The sequence below is a fragment of the Eurosta solidaginis genome, chromosome 3, assembly GCF_040869045.1.
Source record: "Eurosta solidaginis isolate ZX-2024a chromosome 3, ASM4086904v1, whole genome shotgun sequence".
Classification (NCBI taxonomy): Eukaryota; Metazoa; Arthropoda; class Insecta; order Diptera; family Tephritidae; genus Eurosta; species Eurosta solidaginis.
Genome location: NC_090321.1, coordinates 267,443,856 through 267,465,755, shown reverse-complemented (window position 1 = coordinate 267,465,755; position 21,900 = coordinate 267,443,856). Strand labels below are relative to the sequence as shown.

General features: G+C 38.9%; 3 protein-coding genes across 3 annotated transcripts in view; 2 read left to right on the top strand and 1 right to left on the bottom strand.

The window, feature by feature from the left end:
- The first annotated feature begins 1,488 nt into the window (after window positions 1-1,488).
- vir (VIR_N domain-containing protein) lies at window positions 1,489-8,463 on the top strand. Its single transcript, XM_067776357.1, has 7 exons — window positions 1,489-1,691; window positions 1,764-2,452; window positions 2,533-4,160; window positions 4,230-5,546; window positions 6,181-6,880; window positions 6,948-7,997; window positions 8,064-8,463. The coding sequence occupies exons 1-7, from the start codon at window positions 1,626-1,628 to the stop codon at window positions 8,233-8,235; spliced, it is 5,622 nt and encodes a 1,873-aa protein (XP_067632458.1). The 5' UTR covers window positions 1,489-1,625; the 3' UTR covers window positions 8,236-8,463.
- On the bottom strand, window positions 8,273-11,084 carry Mthfs (methenyltetrahydrofolate synthetase). Its single transcript, XM_067776358.1, has 4 exons — window positions 11,004-11,084; window positions 10,814-10,938; window positions 10,499-10,754; window positions 8,273-9,715 (listed from the first exon to the last, which is right to left on the bottom strand). Exons 2-4 carry the CDS (start codon window positions 10,934-10,936, stop codon window positions 9,486-9,488), a joined length of 609 nt encoding a protein of 202 aa, XP_067632459.1. The 5' UTR covers window positions 10,937-10,938; window positions 11,004-11,084; the 3' UTR covers window positions 8,273-9,485.
- A 3,391-nt stretch (window positions 11,085-14,475) lies between these two features.
- The window catches only part of LOC137245532 (dynein intermediate chain 2, ciliary), a 32,843-nt gene continuing 25,418 nt past the window's right edge, over window positions 14,476-21,900 (top strand). Inside the window, exon 1 of the mRNA XM_067776356.1 lies at window positions 14,476-14,615. Within this exon, the coding sequence (XP_067632457.1) occupies window positions 14,538-14,615 (78 nt within the window). The 5' untranslated portion in view covers window positions 14,476-14,537. The remainder of the gene's footprint in view (window positions 14,616-21,900) is intronic.

The window sequence follows — 21,900 nt, the reverse complement described above, 5'->3', positions numbered from 1 at the left end:
TATATGACCTCAAATTCAATACAATTTAACATTAGCTGGGGTGTTTATAAAACAGCGTCTTTCAAGGGTTTTCTGAAATGGGGCGTTTTGGGAACTTCAGCCTAGAAAGGGTATAAGTCCACTAAACAGTCGATTTGGCGTAGATGTGAACACATATTTACCCCCAAAACACATATGCAGCAGTTTCGACTACAGCGCTGCTAGTTATGCCGCTTCTTGATTGCTTTGTAGACACAAGTGTAGTTATATTTATCTGACAGCTCTACGTAGCAACTTAGGTCAAATTTTCAACAATATTTTTCAAACCAACTAAATATTAAATTCGTCAATAAAATGTTTGGTTTTAATTTAGTGAAACAAATGAAATGGCGGAAAAATGTTTGCTCATTTGGCATTTCAAATACTTCATTTAAAAACGCAAAAGATGTAGCGAAAAAATGTTGGTGATGATTTACAATGCAGCGAAAGATCATCGAAGAACATCTAAGTCACTCCTCAAACCCTTCGGGGAGTGTCTTTATAGCTACAACAAAAACAACACCAAACATACTACTCTTAACACATATGCAGAACGCTGCAAGGCCAATTCAAACAAACTTTGCTGCATATAATCAATGTTGGGTAGCGAAATCCACAAACAAGCGCAAAACAAAACCTCAAACAAGCGATTATTCTTGTAGTAATTTTATTGGTTTTATTTGGACCTAAAGTTTTGATGTCAGACGCTGTTTGGAGCTGCTATATTAACACAGAAAAATTTCAGAAAGTGTTACCAAGAATCATAAGAAAATTCGTCAATACTTTTTCAAACATACGTTTTTCCCGCATACTTTAGTGGGAAAATGGATCAGAATAAACTACAGATTACTGAGGGCTTCATTTTTGTTCCGCCTTTACGTTTCTTACTATATGTCGAACAGGAAGGCGTATATGCCCTGCTTTCACATGGGTATGCGTTTACTGATATGGTGGCTGTGTCCGTATTGTTGCAATATAAGGGCTAATTAAATTTCTTTAACCCTAACGCCATAGTCGTTACCAAACCCATATCCATAACCATCTCCTTTGTGATCGATTATTGGTGCCATAACCTTAAATATCTGACATTTTCATAAAAATGAGGAAAATGCAAAAAATTACAAACATATTCGACAAACAATACGTCTCTTGGTCAAAACGTATCCAAAACAATAAATAAAATATATAAAAAGTTAATAAATTCTCCAACTCAAATTTTTTTTTAGTTTGTGGATATGGCGAAAAGCAAAAAACCAATTGGTTGGCTATGATATGGTTATGGCTTTAGCGTTATGGTATGACACCATTAATCGATTACATTGATTTCCATAAGGTTGGTTCGATAAGCTGTTTTATCTGGTTTTGGATAAGTCACTATTAATTGGTTCTTAAAATAGAAATATATAATTTTTAAAGATATGGCAGCTGTGGCAAGTAACAAATAAACATATGCCAATCAATTGTCAAATTTTTGCAAAAAGCCGATTTGACCTATTTTGTGTAAAACACACCTTTTTATTCTTTTTATAACACTTTACTTACTTTATTTTATCCTTAATATCAGTGCAAAGGGTACAATAAAAAATATTAATTTTGTTGAACATAAGATGGTGGAGACTGAAGATCCAGCTGAGCTACTTTTCTTTGACACTTTTTCACATGAAGTGGACACGGTGAGCGATATATATGAAGTACTTTTTTCATTTGGGTCATATATTACGCATGTACTCTTAAATATTCCGTAGGATATCAATCTCGATCTTGTGCAGTTTCCAAAACCAGTGTATATCACTCAAGTGCGCATAATTCCATTGGGTGCCCGTGTACAAGCAGATTTTCCTGGTGGTGTGCGCCTTGGCGCAACCAATCCTTCGAAATTCGATATCGAATTTTTCGTCAACGACTTGGGAATGCCGGGTGCATCTGCCTTTGAAAATTTGGGACACTTAAAATATAATCAAAATGATTGCATACATTTAGAATGTACACAAGAGAAAATACCAACTGACGGTTTAGTTTTGCGTGGGTGGTATAGTACTATTACTTTGGCAGTGTATGGTATTTTAACTAATTCGATGAATGAACCGATCGCAAGTCCACCACCACCACCCTGTGAACCCTCAGGTCCTGAAGATATTTGTAATTTAAATGATAGTGATGGAGAGACGCGTGAGACCAGTTTGCCAGAAGAGTCAAGCAAAGACGAATGGAAAGACCCAATACAAAGTGATGTGGTTTCGGTTCACAAACCAAATGTTGGCGATTATGAGCGTGATGATATGGAATATGGCGTGAGACGTAGCTCTGTTGAGCACTATGTACATTCAAGTGATGAACGCGAGCGTGTTATGCGTAAGGCATCACATTCTTCCGAACGTTCACTACCGACAAGAACGCGAACGCATTCTGAGAGCAACGAGCGAGATTATGTACGGTAAGTTTAAGGAACCTTTTTTTCTTCTCTGATTTCTTGAATTAATAAATTTCATAAACAAATTCATTTCCATTCTTTAGTTTACGTGCTGAACGAGATCGAGAAAAAATGTCGCGCGATTGGTCACGCAGTCCAGATTATCCACGTCGTCAACGTCGCAAACGTTCAGAGCGCTCACGCTCCGATGCCGAGGATGCTCATAAGTGGCCACCACGTACACCACCGATATTAATTGATTCACCAACACGACCAAGATCACCTGATAATGCGGACTATTCTGAAGACGATGTACATTATAAACTGAAAACACGCAGCTTTATGCGTTCAAACGAATCCTTAAATAATGGTGTTGTAATAGAAACTGTTACTTTGGATGATGACGACACACCAGGGACGCCTGGCGGTGATCAGTACGAACCAATACTCAGTGATGATGAAATTATTGGCGATGATGATTCCAATACGGCTATTGAACAAGTTATAGGTGATGAGTTTGAAGCAGAACTTCAAGCGGAAGCTGCAAAAGCTGAACCCGCTATACATGGGTTCGATCCATATACAATGCCAATTACACGTTATGAAAATGACATGCAATCACTATGTCGTAAAGAGTTGGAGACGCTTGTAGTTATTATGAAAAAGTATGACATGCAAACCAAATGCGAAAGCGTAAAATCATTCAATGATACGGCAACCACAATAGAAGAACGCGAAAATTTTGTCTATTTGAGCGAACAGCTTATCAATCACTTGTCTTATATATCTCAACAATTTAAACGACGAAATTTTGTGCTGCAACAGTTCTTCAATAACGATCCTAACTATTTGATAAAAGCACATCATATATTAAAAATCTCTTTAGATTTCGAATCCGCCTGCCTGCAACAGCAACCAGCTTTCAAGATACGTCACATAAAAGTAGGTGCACGACTTACAGAACTTTTAGCATCAGCGCCACTCTTCTTGGAGCACCTGTTGAAAGCACAAAATTTTGATCCTTTCGGAGCTCTTTTTAACCTCTATCAGGAAAATTATATGGCAGTTTCTATTAAACTTATGTTACTCAAAGCAATGTATGCGCTATTAGATTCTAAGGAGGCTATACGTTACTTCATCGCAGGTGGTAAAAGAAATGGTTATCAGCTGTTGTTAAATACATTGCAACAGTCACATTTGACTCGCACCAAATATGCGTTGCAGGCGATTGTTAAGAAGTTGCATCTGAATGAATCACTTGAATGTGTACGTGAAAATTGTAGTAAATTGTTTGTGCTTTCAAATTTGAATTCTGATTCGCCAGCTGAAAAATATATAGCTATCGAACATGCTATTGAACAGATTTTAGAAGCTCTAAACTACAATTCGCTGTCCTATCAACAACCAAAACGATTTTTACCCGTATCAAAGAAGTTCGAAATCAGTGCCGATACGGCGGCACAACGTAGCTTTGCCAATTCATTACAATCATACTTTATACAACATAAGCTAGGGGAATCACTTTTGTTACTCTTGAGCAACGCGAGTGAATTGCCAGCGTCGTTACTTATACGCGTTTTGGACTTAATAGAAAACTTACTGCAGACTCATATTGGTGTGGATTATTTTGTGGATGATTGTTTTGATTGTACACAATTGATGGTGGCTGTATTGCTGGGAATAGACGAGGTACCAGAGGATGTAACACCCACTGAGGAGCAACAGTGTGAACGTAAGGTTTATTGCAATATAATAGTTCTAAAAAAATTAATGCGTTTGAACGTTCTTATTTTCATTTCAGCAAATACGAAAGGAGTGGAAGAATCCCAACCGCTTAAGCAGGAAGTGGAAAGTGAAATCAACGCTGTTAATAAGTCATCTAAAGACAACAGTTCCGCCACCACCGCTGAAACTGCCCAATCACAAGTAAAGGACGAAAAGGTCATAGAAAAAGAGTCTATTGAATCATCTAAAGTGTCAGCATCTACCGATAACGAACAAAATATACAAGTGTTACGCAAACCATTACATCGTTTGGAACAACTTGGAATTGAATTGGCTTACAAAGTGCAGACGCGTTACCATTTGGATGCTATAATGAATTTAACACGTACCGATGACTATGATATCATTAAACTTGCTACACATTTGCATGCACTGTACTCACAAACTTGTCAATCACCTGGACGTCAATATACTGTGGAAGTTTTAGGCATAAATAATAATATGCAATTATTTATGGATCTCATACGGAAAGAGCAACGCCTGCAAGCAAAAAGGCAATTAGCTTCACCAGGCACAAAGTATAAGAGTCCAGTATTGAGTTATGCTGTTGATATGGTAGATTGCTGTGTTCGTTACTGTGAACAATTAGATTATCTTATAGAACATGGCTCGAATATACTTGAATTGGCTAAGAATCATGAAACATTCGAACCGTCCGTATCGGCAGTATTACAGGAGATGTTTGTTTATTTGAAACCTTTAGAAGCGCCGAATATTTTCAGCTATGAAGATATAACGCCATTGGTTGAAGTAATTACTCGGTCCATGGAGTATATAACAACATTCCCTGGTGACTTGATAATGGGTTTACGGATTTTACGTCACCTAGCTATCGGTCCATCAAATAAAACAATGCGTAGTTCGAATACGGAAGAATTAAAACATCGATTCGTTACCCTACAATTCTATGCTGCTGACGGGGTGCAGACAATTGTGCAAATATTGGAAAAATTATGCTCTTATTTCGAACAACCTGGTCTACATACGCCAGCGCTTATGACATTGCAGGGTCTACATTGTTGCCAAATAATATTACCAGCGTTGCAAGTGTTGCGCGCTATGCTTTCATATGCAATACAATGCCGTGATGTAGAATTCAAGGATTTAACTGCTATTGATCACCTAATGAAGGCATACTTTCTGTTGTATTACTTTCCTGTCGCTAGTCAAGCTGCTCATGAAATAGCACAAGCTAAGCAAGAGATCATACAAATATTTTTGGCATACACGCAACCCAATGAATTGGATGAGGAATCGTTGCATACGTCTTTGTGGACTCAAATGATTAGAGAAATATTGAAGAATATAGATGGACCAGCTTCATTTATACCAGGTACAGTGCGCCAAGTAGTTAAGGAGAAAAAAGTGGATATAAAATTTTAGAAAGTACACCTACAAAAATATACAACTATGCATTTTCTGCGTCACTGCAAATTGTATTTGGTTTCTGTGGTAAATATAAATAAGCTCCTAAAAAATAGTCATAACAAATGCTTGCTTTATATACCCGAGGCCCAATGTTGTAGTTGGAAGTGTCAAGCTAAATAGGGGTATGATGTTATGACTCGACTGAAACTCAACTAAATCAGATACACAAAATCAACTGTTTTCGCAGCAACTCTTTAAAGCACAGCCGCTCCTTGGAAATAAATGGTTCCACCGAGAGTATTTATAGCCGACTCACCCATAATAGCTTAATTAATCGAATGGTGGTCAGTTAATTTTTTTTTTTATAAATTTACCAACTGTTGTCTAAACACTATCTATTTTAGAAGACAGTCTTTTTTGATAGATGATATTGATAACCACTTCTATCTGTCATGATCTTTTTGATTTACATCTTGAGCTATGATGTAGTGCTAGGTTGGTTATGTAGTAGCCTTCTAGAAGGTGCTACTTATTAAAGACGTGTATATATTCCCAACAAACGATTTGCATTTCAATAACTCTCACAATTCTTTTTGTAGGTCTCCTTGTGCTCATCGAGTTGCTGCCACTTCCTTTGCCCATTCCATTGCCGGCCGACACACTTTTACCCGAAACACAGACTCAGCGTTTGATAACCGAAAGAAAACTATGGTCCGCACATTTACATCCACAGAGCGGACAAATCGCCAAACTCATTGAAACAATTGCGCCTTCTACTTTTCCACCACTCGTAGATATAACGACAAAAGTTTGCTTACAACTTGCTGATTTGGCACCCAACATGACTTTGCTCATATCGAAAACTCTCAGTGAATTGCTTTGTACGGAGTGGCAATCAGCTTCATCTACGCCCACACTGCAGTTAGCACGTTTGCTAAATTTCTTTTCGCGCCTCACACCGTTTGCTGCATTGAAAATTTCTGCAATTTCCATACTCAATGGCAAGCTATGGGAACTTTTTCAAGCGGTGCTTTGTTACGCTGGAGCAACATCAGAGGTTGCACACAATTGTCAATTGGCTATACAACGTATACTGAAGAGTTTTATAGATGCGGCAATATCATTTGTGGCACCGACGTCAACTGTAACCCCAGAATTAAATTTGGCTGCTGCATTGCCGACAAAAGAATTAATACCACGCATAGTAGAAGCTATATTGACGAACTTATTTTTGAGTGATGTGCAGAAAGAGGTCAGCGAAGTAGCATTAGAAAATTTGAATCTTTTGACAGAAATTAAGTGAGTTTTTAATAAGTAAGAACTTTGTCATAAAATTATGTTTTTAACGTTTTATTTTTCGGAACAGTATAACTTTATACCACTTGACGCAGCAATTGAAGCAAAGACGCGCAGACTTTCAGCTTTGGCTAGAGAAATTCTTAAATTTCGCTGAATCTGATCAGGCACGACTTAATTCCATTGAATACTTCATAAGCTTCCTCTACTCACTTTTGAATATAGCGGACTATTTATTGCAACAGCAAACAATACCCAACCGTACTATCCAGTGGTCTGCTACAGAGGTTTCACTTTTGCTTGGTTTCCAAAAAATTGCAAAACCTCATCTCATGCAGCGTTTTAGCGCCGCATATAAAAAATGTAAAGATAAAGCACCCACGCAAATCAAAGACGAAAATGAAAGCATTAGCACAAGCAAATTGCTTGAGGATATTACCATACAGTTGGAAGCAAACGATATGACTCCAACAGCAGAGAATGATGATGATTCTGGCGCTGCCGCCGCAACGCAAACTGTGGAGCCAACACTTCCACAAAGCGAAGGCATAGTTATGCAATTTGCTGCACGTCCTATTTTCATAGAACTAGATGCTGCAGCAGATGAAACGCACTTAAGTGCGCGTTATTGGTTACAAGCAGCATGTTTGAATTTGAATGATCAGTGTAAATATGAGCGTGTTGCTTGTAATCTTACTGAATTGGCAGCAGAGTGTTTGTCGCCTGACACGAATTTAACTTCGGATTGCAAACGTGTACTACATTTGTCTGCTTCACCGCAATCGAATCGTGAGCGCACGCCAACTGCCAATTGTTTCCGTACACGACGTGTCGAAGTTGAACCGAGCACTGGTAGACCAGAGAAAAAAATTTATATTACACCAGTACGTGGACGTGGTTTTGCGCGTGCGCCACCCTCACGCGGTGACCTCTTTCGTTCGCGTCCACCAAATACTTCCCGACCACCATCACTGCATGTCGATGATTTTCTCGCATTGGAACATAGTGGCGCACAACCAACTGGTCCGACGGGTTATAATAAAATTCCAACTATAATGCGTGGTTCACGTATAGGGCGTAGTCGTGGCTCACGTATATCGACGGGATCTGGATTTCGGTAGTATGTATTCAAAAAATAGACATATGTCGTAAGTTATAAGTTAATGCATTTATTTTCGTTTCATAGCAAACCCAAGATTATGCGCACCTCTTCACCTTCAACATGGACAGAAGGCGGCTCACCACATTATCGTAACGCCAACAACGAATCACATTTTGGAGAATCACATTATTCGAACAATTCACATTTCAGTGGACGTCCTCGTGGACGTGGTCGCTCAAGACCTTATCTACGTTAGTGTTTAAAGTAAAGGAGCAGATGGCAAATAATTTAAGTATATTTTTTCGTACTATATATTTTTTTTTTTGATGAAAACTTCAATACTTATAATTAATATTTTACGTTATAACGTAATACTTATAAATACATTTCGATTATAACGCAAAACTCCAACAATATATAAATACATGTGACTGTTATAAGCTATTTATCTATTTATTTATTTAGTCTAGTAAATGTTTAGTACAGACACTTATGACTAAGTTACAGAGACCAGCTTATATTAAGCTATGGAGAACACTAGCAAAAAGAATTTATATTATTACAGATTAAGTAATTTTTTAGTTTAAGTTGAAAAGCGTATTTTGAGTCGGAGAAATCAATATCCAAAACACTTGAGAAGCAACTAATTTCTGATAGGGCTCTGTTAATAGGCGCTTTTGAGTTATAAACAGTTCTACTCAGCCCTATGAAAAAGATTTCAAAGTCGGGGAGGTTTCTACAGGGAGTATTTAAGCATAGTCTTTCAAGAAGCAGCGCGCAGTCAATTTTGCCCGTGAAAAGATCGAAAATGAACAACGAGGCCAAAAGAATTCTGCGATTGTTTAGGGATAGTAAGGATATTAGTTGGCATCGAGACTCATAAGACGGGGTCGGTTCAGAGAAACGTAATGAAAAAAGCGCGAAGCGCATAAAGATTTTTTGAAATCGCTCCAGGCGGTTGATGTGAACTGCGTGATAGGGCCGCCAAATGAAAGCCGCATACTCAAGTTTGGACCGCACAAAGGACGTATATAAAACTTTGAGTGTGTAGGGGTCAGAGAAGTTTGCGGAATGGCGTCTGACAAAGGCAAGCATTGAAAGCGCCTTAGAAATTGTGAAGCTGACGTGAGTGTTAAAATTAAACTTTGAGTCGAAGTATACCCCCAATTCTTTAACTTCAAGAGTCGCTCGAAGAAAGGTTTCTGCAATATGACGAATTATTAGAAGATTGTACTCCCTCGTTTGCTGTTTCGAAAAATACCCGACTTTAAAATTTCTTTGCAGAATCTCTTATCTCACAACTTGGCTCAAAAGCACCTTTTACTTATCTGCTAAATTGAATTTAAATCGACATTGCGCGTTTTCAAAGCGGCAGATGAGACATAGCGACTAAATTCTTAAATTGGATGTTCTTCAATCGTTTTGCTGGGATATCGTGAGCTGAAGTCAGAAACATGGTCAGAAGGGCCTATCTTCTATTCAGTCGAGCAGCATAATATTCGACTTTTAGGCAGTAATTACAGCAGTTAATGGCACATCATGGGGTTCCAGCGGTAAAGTAGCTTCATCGACAATTTGTTCGCGAAATGCTAAAGCCATTAAGGTGGGCCTTTTCGTAAGATATGTATCAAAATGGCGTTTTAAGTAACCATCATAATAACCCATTCCATGACCCATCCGACCACCACTTAAAGTAAAAGCAACCCCTGGCATTAAGAATAGATCAATACCACGACCTATAACGATAAAGAATATAGTGTGGTTATTTGTCCAAAAAATCTAGGAATTTTAGTACAAAAATGCTGGCGTGTGACTGCCTATTGGATGTTATGGGAACAGGTCCGGCAACAGTGCTGGAGGTAATTCGTGATATGGCCGCACTACATGTTCCAATTGAGCAATATGCCAAACGAATCCTTTGGAATATCGCTTATGAAGGCTTTGTTATAAGTAAGGTCTTTTTCTCTCAACTTCCGAAAAAACTAAAACCTGAAGCAGATAGTCCTTGAGAAAAAGTGCTGGGTAAAGCTGAGAAATAAGTCAAAGTGGAATTTAACGTCGAGCATCGAGCCAGAATGTCGGTGCCCCTGGGAATGCATGTAATATTTCTCAATATTACAACTTCGGTAATCTATTTAGACCATCTCCATACTACCGGCGGTCCAGCACACCAAGTCGACCTTCGCATGTGAAATAAAATTTTCGCTAGTTGTTGAAATCGCAAAAACTCTTTCCGCAGGTTTAGGGATGTGAGCAGTCTTTTGTCGAATATAAATCCGGTACGCTCTGTTACTAGCGCGACTGACCCCCAGCGGGTTGAGGGCTTAGAATATAGCCGCGGCAGGTATGCCTGTCGTAAGAGGCGACTAAAATACCCAAATGATTCAAGGGGTTGTGTAGCGCAACCCTTTCAAAGGGTTGCCAGCGCTATTTAAAGCTTCTCCAACCCAATTGCCAAACTCACCTACGGCGGCCAAACCTACTGTCACTTTTTTCAGTTGTCAAACAAATGAACTCACCATTTGTTAGCGCATTTTCACGTCCATCATTCACGTTTGGTTGCTTTATATTCCATTTGGTAAGAGGTAAACCTTCGTAATCAGTCCAATCCTTAACACGCACCATTTCCATTAGCCTGCCATTGTAAGTGGGTACAAAGACATTTTTTTGCTGATAGAAAAGCTCTCGCAGGAGTCCCAATGTATCTACTTCATTGCTGGTGCTAAGATAAATGCTAACATCCTGCGCTTTACGAAAAGCTTCAGAGGCGATTACCTGCAAGTACGAAATCAAATTAGCAACAATTGTAACACCCCTGTGTATGTGTTTCAAACTTTGTGGTATATTGCTTTAGATTGTGCTACGATGGAGTCAGCGCTTATGGATGGTATAACTTCGGTCTTCATGCGCTTTCTTAAGACTTTCTTCAAAGGATTCCCGATGGCAGTAGTTGACATATCTTCAAAGAGATAGAGATATTATCCTGAATAGTAAATACACCGGGGGACACTGCAAGTTTCTCACTTCTCTATTCATTTATGCTTCTCTATTGCTAAACTTGTACTGATAGTCAGTATACTGATTATCATTGAAGCTCATATTTTAACTAATGATGTGATTTCCAGTACACACTACCGATAGGTGCGAAATATCGGGATCTACGGTACACGCGGTAAAAGCTGGATACATTGGTGCTTTAACGGTAACCGTATCGGTAACCTTATAACAGCTGATTCGACCAATCTTATGAGAATCAATGCAATCGATTATTGGTGCCGCTAAAGTCGTAACCGTATCGTAGCCAACCAATTGGGTTTTGGTTACCGTCGTAACGATAAACAGCTGCTTACGTTAGGGATACGGATACAGCGATACGACATACAGCACCAATGACTCCAGCTAAACGCGGCACTACAGTTTCACAAAAAGTATACAAATATAGAGGATGGACATGATCGAGTTTGTCTGAACAGAATTGTGCTAGTAATGGGATAAAGTCCATTCACGGCACCTCGTTCAGTTAATGATATAGCAGCGGAAGTTCGTAATTGGCAGGACTTAGAAGGTTTAATGTACTCATATTAAATCGTTCTCAAGACAGTTGGGCTATGACGTGAAAGCGCTAATAATCGATTTTTTTACGTCAAAGGACTGTCTAATGAATGGTTTAGGGAAGTTTTTCTGTTGGTAGGAACTAAAAAAAAAATGACCGTTTCGGTACTGTAAAGCGATCGGGATTAAATAAGAAGTTCCGCTATAATCTCTAAGCAAACATATACATGCGTACATGTACTTGCGATTATCTATTATAACGTCAATACCAAGCCAATAAATCCCCTACCCAGCTGCTGAAGGTTATCACGGGATAGGAGCAGTTGGCTGAAATATCTGTTGGCTATGGAAATTAGGATGGTTCTTATAAATCAAATCAGCGATTTTCCAGTCTCATTCCTGTAACCACTGATGACCCTGTAACATCCCTATAGGAGACGGTTGAGAGGTGCCGCATAGATTTAAATATATTGAGTCTTAACGGGGTAATCTGAACTTGGATTCCTGTACAACAAGCCTTAACCGTTTCCAACCAGGAACAAAATTTATATGTGATACATTTGACCTAGGTATCACTGTTTGTAGAGGTGAGACGGAAAAAAAATTTGATTTATAAAGACCACCCTAATGCATATATTTTTTTCAGCAAAGTGTTAATGAAAATTGCTAAATATTTGTTATTTATTTTTATAAGGAAGCTAATGTAGAATTTACGAATGATTTCTTTATAGATATAGGCCGAGTAGAAGCGGAAAAGTATGACTCGAAGATCTTGGTGAGCCAATACTTGGCCGGCCGTAAAGCAGAGACATCCTACTGCGTTCATCCGATTTACATGGCTATTGTTGCATTTGGTTCCAAATGGTGAACTAAAGTATCATCTAGTTTGGCTTCTGGCAGGTGGCTTGAGCTTCTTCAAATTCAAAACAAATAGCTTTGTCTTTCGATTAACTCTTCTACTTAGACGGTTTCTAGTTCCCAAAATATAAACAGAGCACTAAATATTTAGGTGTCATTCTAGACAGCGAGCTATAGTAAATTAATGTGGAGCAGATAGAAGCCCATCGTAAATAGGCTCATTGGACCATATCAGTGCGGCTTCAGACCTTGTAAATCTACCCTCGACCAGATTTGCACAATGCGCCAATTCTTGGAAAACCCCGCAAGAAAAGAGTTGATACAGATAACCTCTTGGTCGATTTTAAAGCCGCCTTCGACAGCACGAAAAGGAGCTGCCTATATGACGCTATGTCTGAATTTAGTTTCCCAACAAAACTTATACGGCTGTGCAAAATGACGTTGAGCAACACCATCCGGTCAGTCAGAATTGGGAAGGACCTCTCCGAGCCGTTCGAAACTATACGAGAATTCAAACAGGGTGACCCCCTATCGTGCGATTTCTTTAATTTGATGCTGGAGAAAATTGCATAAAAAAAAATACTGAACATAGGGCGCGTCATAAGCACACGCGACGAATTGTGGTTACCCCCAGCGGGTTAGGGGGTTAGAATATACCCGCGGTAGGTATGCATGTCGTAGGAGGCGACTAAAATACCAGATTCAAGGGGTTGTGTAGCGCAACCTTTTCAGGTTGCCAGCGCAATATATAGCTTCTCCAAACCCAATTGTCAACCTAACCTTCGAGCGGCGAATCCCGTTTCACTAACAGACGAGGCTCTGGCGGCCCCAGTCTCCTCATGGAACTTGGGGGTGGGGAGGGAGGGATAGCCTGAAGGTTTAATGTGGCCATATAAATCGTTCCCGAGATGGTCGGGCTAGCACCTTAATGGAGCTGTGTTACCGGAGCGTACCGGATCTGTATCCGGCCATCACATCGATAACACGCCCCAAAGCCTTCATGGAGTAACCTTATCGCTACAACAACAACAACAACCAATAGTGGTTTAGATCTGCAAGAACTATCTTCTAACATTTGGTTTAATCAATCCAACGATAGGGAGTCGTATATTATAAAGCCCCGACTGATTACCTATGCCTCCGAGATGTCCTTCCCCGTCGTCAAAAAGGTCTTTATACTGGGCTTTCCCGCTTTTTATTTGGGAAATGGTTTTCATGTCAGAGGCAGGCTCAATGCGAGCGTGTTTGATCCAAGACATGCACCTGTTTGCAGTTATACCTCGTGGTAAACATACACTGCAAACCTCGGCGAGTCTTTGAGCTCAGTAAGCCAGACTGACCTCAATGAGACTCACTCTTCTTCTGCCTTTCTCGCACTTACATTGCCCATGCTGTAGGACATACGAGTTGGGATTGCGCATGACCGGGCTTTGATAACCACATCCCATTGTACTTCTCGGCATAGTTTAGCGAGTAAGAGTCCAGGACCATAAATTAGCTGTACCAAGTAATGGAAATACATAAAGAAGCTCCGTCCCAGTAAGTATTCTTAATACTCGATACCGGTAGCAGACGGCACTGGTAAAGTTGCACTGGTTAGGATAATCAGGCGGACAAAAAGGGATAGGCTTTCCATTGGTTTCTAATTGTGTTCAGTCATATAAGCAATACTACAATATAGATACTAAATATTTTCCTATGAAAATACTAAAAATAACAGTTCGATAAATCGATAACTAAACACAATTCTAAAAACCTAATTTCTATAGCAACTTCATCGATTAACGGCAAATGCTTGATTGAATTCAATAACAAAACGAAAAATTGAATAAAATTTAATTAAAAAGACAAAAATATAAAATGAGCTGTTGGGATGTCAAATAAGTGAAAAACAAAAGTGAACTCAAAAAATCTTTGTTTTCGTTAAACTGCATTTTTTAAAATATTGTTAAAACATATTTTCAAAATTAAATTAACCCGAGAAGCGCAAAAATTCGGTTGTCTATATTTTTTAGCGTGATTTTAATTTACATTAGTGATAGAACAAACTGAATTCCCGTACAATTATATATTTCCGCGAGTCTTATTTTTTAATTAATCATAATAATAGCAGTTTAAGATCTTTAACCGGAATCATTCAACAGCATTATGCCGATGTGGCAGCAAAATCGATCTACCGGTGGGGGAGGTGGAGGAGGAGATAAAAGGAAAGGTTCGAAAGCGAAGGTAATGGAAGGTTCAAATTCGTAAGCTAAAAGGTTTTGTGGAATTATAGTTAAAGTATGCTTTAAAGCACTACTAAAATTCGTTTATTGCTTTATTGTTGTTAAGGACAAGATATACATTTTTTCAAACCGTCGTTTTCGTGGCCCCTAATCGTGGAGTAGAGAAAAACACTTTCGTGCTCTTCGTGGCCAGGATCTTGAAACCTTCTGCGTAGTTAGTAAGACTAGTTTTACTTATATACTTTATTGGATTGACAGTTGCTTATTTGCTGCACTAGCAGGTGTCATTTTGAAACACCAAGTGAACTTAATCTCTTTCTGTATTTGTTGTTGTAGCAGTGCTTCGCCCCATCCAATAAAAAGTCCAAAAAAGTTTTACAGTTTCGTAAATTCAAAGCGGAAAACTTCTGGGTATCCTTCCTCATTTACCTTTGGATGTAAAAAAGCTTGCACTGATGACGATGTTGCAGAGCTATTTTCAGAGTTCTTTAGGTCCACCTATTCCTCCAGCGGTTTTCATTCCGGTCAATACCCGTATCGCTTAGATAACTCGAATTCCATTACAAATCCTGCTATTGATAGTGATATTGTTCTTCAGAGTCTTCAATCTTTGAAGCTCACCTTTTCTCCGGGATCAGACGGTGTTCCTAGTTGCGTGCTTAAGTACTGCGCTGAAAACATATATGAGCCTATTTTGTAATTATTTGAGCTATCTCTGGGATCTGCGTCATTCCCGCCACTTTGAAAACAGTCTTTTATTATACCCCTGCATAAAAAAGGTAGTAGGTCAAAATTTGAAAACTACAGCGGTATTGCTAAACTTTTAGCCATTCCTAAAGTCTTTGAACAGATTGTTACCAGTCAACTCCAATATCAGTGTTCTAGTCTTTTATCTCTATGCCAACACGGTTTCATTCGTCAAAGGTCAACCACTACAAATTTGCTTGCATTCATTCACCTCTATAGTTATGGAAGGATTTTTAGCGAACAAGCAAACGGATGTCATCTACACGGACTTCAGCAAAGCATTTGATACCGTCAACCATGAGTTACTTATTCATAAGCTTGATTTACTGGGCTTTCCGTTTCACTTATTAATGTGGCTGAAAAGCTATCTTTCTAACCGCACCCAAAAAGTCCTGTTCAAGTGCAATCTATCGGAATTGTTCGGAGTTCCTCCGGTGTACCCCAGGGAAGTCATCTAGGCCCTTTGCTCTTTACCCTTTTCATTAATTACTTGCCACAGACAATATTATATTCCCATACTATAATGTATGCGGATAATGTAAAACTTTGCTACACTTACTGTCCTACCGATTTGAGTTCCTTGGATCTTCTTTAGGCCGACTTGGACTCGTTCCAATATTGGTGCACAACAAATTTACTAGCTTTACGTTGCTCTAAATGTAAGCATATGAAATTTCACCGAGTGAAGCCAGTATTGAAACCTTATGTAATAGATGGTACGCCTTTGGAGCGTATATCTATTGCAAATGATCTAGGTGTCCTTTTTGATCCGAAACTGAATTTTAACATGCATATTTCATCTATTGCCAACAAAGTGTTGGGTGTACTAGGATTTGTTAAAAGATGGGCTAAAGAGTTCGATGATCCGTACCTCACTAAGGTTCTTTACACATCGCTGGTTCGTCCAATACTCGAGTATTGCTCATGCGTTTGGTGCCCTGTTTCTCAAAAGCATATAAAGCGCCTTGAGTCAGTTCGAAAGCAATTTTTGATTTTGGCATTGCGCGGCGTTAATTGGGACTCAAGTCTCCACCTTCCTCCATACAGAAGTAGACTTCTTCTTATTAACTTACCCACTCTGGAAAATCGGAGAATATTACTGAGGGTATTGTTCATCCATAAGCTCATTATTGAAGAAATTGATTCTGCGGACCTTCTTAGCCGCTTGTTTTTTGCGGTTCCCTTAGAGTATCCAGACACTACGTTCCTTTTTATTAATTTAATATGCCAGCATTTATTTCTTCCGTAAAAAACAGGCACGATCTTGTATAAGGATGGAGGAACATTTATCAACATGTATCATTAAGACCGAAGAAGACAGTACTGTGTTGATTGGAATCTGGTGCATTCCAACAACCTTAAACATGCTTTTTCAAGAGCCGCTGACCGGAATCGTATGCATTCCGGCAGTATAATCTTATGGGTCAGGCATCGAGCTGATTGGAATCCGGTGCATTCCAACAACACAAGTCATGTTACTTTTTTATGCCTTGTGATGGCGTATCCTCATTACACTACTCTTAGCTCTGCCAGATTCCCATGGCATGCTGATTGGAATCTTGTTGCATTTCAACACCAAGATTGGAATCCACTGCATTCCGAAATCATGCTGACCGGAATCTGATGTATTCCGCCAGTATAAGATCTCGGTATAAGATCTTATTTTCTGCTCATATTTCTTATTATTATATTCTGAAATTAAACTGTAATGTTCAATAATATATATTTGTTTGTAATATAACATTGTTGAAATCTCGATATATCTTAAATTTTAACTTTTGAGTTGTATATTTATATATCTTTTATATTATGCAGTCGACCATTTCAAGTTTGTCGTCGACTTTAAATAATAAATAAATAAATAAGTGCGACCAATCACAAATTGTCACCAATGTCCTCTAACGGGAATCCAAGAAAACTTGCTGTTTCAACAGGAGCGGACCATAATGAGAGGGGTGTTAGAGGCGTTGGTTCCACATTACAATTGAAGAGATGGTTGGTGTAATGTGGGGACATATTGCAAGGACATTCATTTTGTATGTCGGGGTTGATTTTGGATAGGTAAGAGTTTTACCTGTTGAAGTACCCAGATCGAAGTTGAGCTAGAGTGACGAGAGGGAGAGTGCGTTGTTCTGCTAGTTCTGGGTATTTTTCTTTGAGTACCGGATTCGCCGGGCAATTCCTGGCATAGCGGTCCGACAGTTGTTTGTGGATATCACTGAGGACCTGCTTGTGCTTTTTTTAACCTCTTCCTCGTTTTCATCGGTGTGCTCCGACAAGAATCAGTATCACAGCAGAAAGCAGTATCATCTTTCGTTCACAAATCTGAACAAGCCATTGTAAGCGCTATGCTTTAATTTGCTGGGCGATGTTCATGTCTATACACAGCGCGAAGAGATTAGCGCATAGAGGTCTCTAAATCTTTCGAAGAACTTTTCTCATGAATACTCCCAGAGCCGCTTATTCTGATGTTGACAGTGTCATACTTTTGCATTATATATATATAAGGACGGATACGATAAGTGCCTGGTAGAACATGATTTTCCTATGCCGAGCTAGAACTTTACTTCTAAATTTCCTACTCAAGAGAGTGGAAGGATTCCTCGCTGGGTTACTGAGCGTTGTTGTTTGTGTTAATTCTGGTTCTCAAATAAACGAGATCCTTGATATTTCAAAGTTATGGCTGCCAACCGTAACGTGATTGCCAAGCCGCAAATGCGCTGAATCTTTGCTTGATGACAGCAGGTACTTCGTTTTGTCTTCGTTCATCATCAAACCAACCTTTTCCGCTTCTTTTTTTAGTTTGATGTAATCAGAACTTACTGCGCGGATGTTTAGGCCGATGAAGTAAATGTCGGCAGCATACCCACGCTCTTACAAAATATTGTTCCGGATCATTTGAGTTCGGCGGCTTCTGTAATTTTTTATCAAATCAAAATAATCGTTCGACAGGAGGTCAACATGTCTCAAAGCTCGCTTGTGGTGTTGCTCAACGTCATTTTGCACAGCAGTATAAGTATGTCGGGGACATCAAATTCAGAGCTAGTGGCTCCTTTCCGCGTTGTCAAAGGCGGCTTTAAAATCGATGAAGAGCTTATGTGTGTCAATTCTTTTTTCGCTGTTCTTACAAAATTTGGAGGGTAGTGAAAATCCTGTCGGTGGTAGATTTGCCAAGTGTATAGCTGTTCTAGCCTTAACTTTTAGGCAGCTTCCTTTCTTTAAATTGAAACGTTAAATTTTTCAGCCTCCAGTTAACAATCTTCTTCTTTGGCTGCGGCGCGGTGTGTTTTTTGTTCCTTGGTTTTAGCCGCGAAGAGGTGGGCGCGTATTTTGGTCTGAGCCGATGTTAGGTCCTCTGATCGTGCGCACATCTAGAAAGCATGCCATCCGTCTGTCATAACGTGGTCGATCTGATTGCGTGTATTTCGATCGGGGGACAGCCATGTAGCGTGATATCTCTTTTTATGCATGAACCTCTTGCTGGATTTGACCATGTTTCGAGCACCTGCAAAGTCAATCAGCCTCAGTCCATTAGGAGTAGTTTAATTGTGTAGGCTGAACCTTCCGACTCTGGGGCCAAAAACAACCTCTTTGCCCACCTTGGCGTTAAAGTCGCCAATCACGACTTTTATATCATTGCGGGGGCAGCGCTCGTATGTGCGTTCTAAACGTACACAGAAAGTGTTTTTCACCTCATCGTCTTTCTTCTCTGTCGGTGCATGGGCGCAGATAAATGATATATTAAAAAGTTTGCTTATATTCGAATAGCGTCCACAGACGTGAACGCCAGTAATTGGCTACAAAGTCTATTCCACAACGAATTCCAGGTGCATGCCCTCAAATCATTGTCCTTTAAACGTTTGCCATGTTCGTCATTAGCGATCGAGCCGCTTGATCCAAGACAGACGCCCGCATGCAGTCGCACCCCATTGTCAACTTCTACGTAAGTAAATTCATCGAATTAAGCAAAAACCAAGGCATTCAAAATGCGATATTAAACCACAACCTCCGAATCCTCAAGGCAGGCTCAAAACCTGAATACAAGCATCTGCGATACATTGTATCACATCACGATTAGTTTGTCCTGCTCTTCACGGTACAGTTTTTATCGACCGTGATAGGGTCACGCTGATGATACACCACGTTTACTGTGCTCCCTTTCTGGTAAACAGCACTCCAGGATAGGTTAGGGTTATTTATAAGCGTCACTAATAAGACGACGGACATTTGCTACAATTTAAGCGTATTATGGTTGCCTCTTACGTTCGGTATACCTACCCCGGGTGAATTATTTTCCACTAACCCGCAATGGGAATTAGTTAAGACAGCAGGAGTGAAAGCCGAGTTGTAGAATCATTGGCAATCGGCTGCGGTTGCAGCCTTTCTTGTGTTGTCTTCTTAGCCGCGCTGAGGTGAGCGCGAATCTTGGCTGAGTAAAAAAGTTAACTTGTCGTTCTGAAAGTGGGCCTTACTGACTTTATTTTTACTCTCTAATATTTGTATATCGGAAGGGGGGATATCTGCTTTTATGAAAAGGGTGGTACATTTTATATTTGTATATCGGTTCTTTGAAACAAAAATAACATGAAAAAACAGTTAAAATAGCTTTGTTTACTTTGTACTATTTCTCTTATCGGCTCAGTTGACTTCGTAATAGAGTACATCCCGTGAGCACATTTGCTCACGATATTGGTGATTTTTTTTTGTGAATATAAATAAAATGAGGCCTACATGAAGTTTGATTGAAAACAGCGCTTACTTTCTCATCCTATACCTATGATTTATAAACTTTCATTTAGTCAGAATAAACTGCACGAATTTTCATCTTTTTTCACGGCGGCCACCGTGGTGTGATGGTAGCGTGCTCCGCCTATCACACCGTATGCCCTGAGTTCAACTCCCGGGCAAAGCAACATCAAAATTTTAGAAATAAGATTTTTCAATTAGAAGAAAATTTTTCTAAGCGGGGTCGCCCCTCGGCAGTGTCTGGCAAGCGCTCCGATTGTATTTCTGCCATGAAAAGCTCTCAGTGAAAACTCATCTGCCTTGCAGATTCCGTTCGGAGTCGGCATAAAACATGTAGGTCCCGTCCGCCAATTTGTAGGGAAAAATCAAGAGGAGCACGACGCAAATTGGAAGAGAAGCTCGGCCTTAGATCTCTTCGGAGGTTATCGCGCCTTACATTTATTTTTTTATTTTTTTTAAACAATAATTTTATAGAACTTGGTCATGCAATACTAAAGAATGCATTAATATCCTTCTATATGTACTTATGAATGCATAAATACAGCGAAGGCAGCTCCAATAACGTGTAGTTTCATTGTAGACTACAACTGAAAAAAAAACGCCGATATACATTAGGGTGTTCGTTATGTATTAAGTTGGTTTTTTTTTTGCGAGACCATCTCCACATTTTTAGGCTTAGCCTCAAAACGAGTTATCAAAATCAAAAGAATTATTAATTTATATTTTAAATGGTGCCGGAGAGAGATTTACGGGAAAATTCGCCAAACTTTGGTTTTTTTGGAGAAACATTTTTTTTTGTTAGGAACATTGAGGGGTAAATTGGAGCTATAGTGCACCGCCGTTACTCGTCTTACATAATGCCTTAAAAATATATAGTCAAAAGATCGAGCAAAATATATATAAATTGAGATCGCAATGTTAAATATACATTTATTTCAACACTTCTGTACCGATTATATCGAAATTTTAACAAAATATGGAGATATATGCAACTGTTAGTTATGTCAAATTTTTTTGATACACGTGACCCGGTTTTGTAGATAGCGGTAAAAATATAAAACCGAATAACCGCCAAATATTTTTTACAGCAAAGTTTGCAACAAATTTATTTTAACACCTTTCTACCGATTCTTTTGAAACTTTAAAAACATATAGATATGTGAACGAAGTATGTTTGGGTAAAAAAGTTTTAATAACCGAGATCCGGTTTCGGAGATATTGATAAAAATATAAACCCGGAAAACCTTAAATTTGTTTACTTATTTAAACCCTTCTTAACCGATTGTGTTGATGTACACATCTATGTGGGGTATATTTAGGTAAAATTTTGTTGATACCCGAAATCTCATTTTAGAGATATCGGCAAAAATATGAAACCGGGAACCGTCAAATATTTTTTTACCTGCATTATGGATATCAAACAAAAGGTATTTTAAAGACATTTAACTTACTGTAGTCGTCATATCGATATTCTCACATCTTAAGGCTATTACCTGAAAAAAGTAATGTAAGCACAGAACTTCATTAAAACATTAATATTGTACACAGAGCAAAGTTAATTGATTTTTTTTTTTTTTAATCTTTGTACCAAATTTGTGTTTCTTTTCATTTATTTTAAATAAAACCTGATAAAAAAAAATTTTTTTGTACACTTTTTGACGATTGCCAATTTTTGTCGAAAATATCGTATATTTGCCCCATGTACAAACATCAATAACTTTCCTTGCTTGAATATTCCAAGATGAGGCAATTGATGGTTTACTCCTGTGGTTAAGAGAAAAAATTAACAAACG

Bases quoted from the DNA above. Each gene is read 5' to 3' on its own strand.
- Mthfs (XM_067776358.1), bottom strand. From the start codon at position 10,936: ATGTCAACTACTGCCATCGGGAATCCTTTGAAGAAAGTCTTAAGAAAG. The intron at 10,755-10,813 runs GTTTGAAACACA...TCGTACTTGCAG, and splicing joins CTAAAGCAATATACCACAAA to GTAATCGCCTCTGAAGCTTT. The intron at 9,716-10,498 runs GTGAGTTCATTT...TTATCGTTATAG, and splicing joins TGAAAATGCGCTAACAAATG to GTCGTGGTATTGATCTATTC.
- vir (XM_067776357.1), top strand. From the start codon at position 1,626: ATGGTGGAGACTGAAGATCCAGCTGAGCTACTTTTCTTTGACACTTTT. The intron at 1,692-1,763 runs GTGAGCGATATA...AATATTCCGTAG, and splicing joins TTTCACATGAAGTGGACACG to GATATCAATCTCGATCTTGT. The intron at 7,998-8,063 runs GTATGTATTCAA...TTCGTTTCATAG, and splicing joins ACGGGATCTGGATTTCGGTA to CAAACCCAAGATTATGCGCA.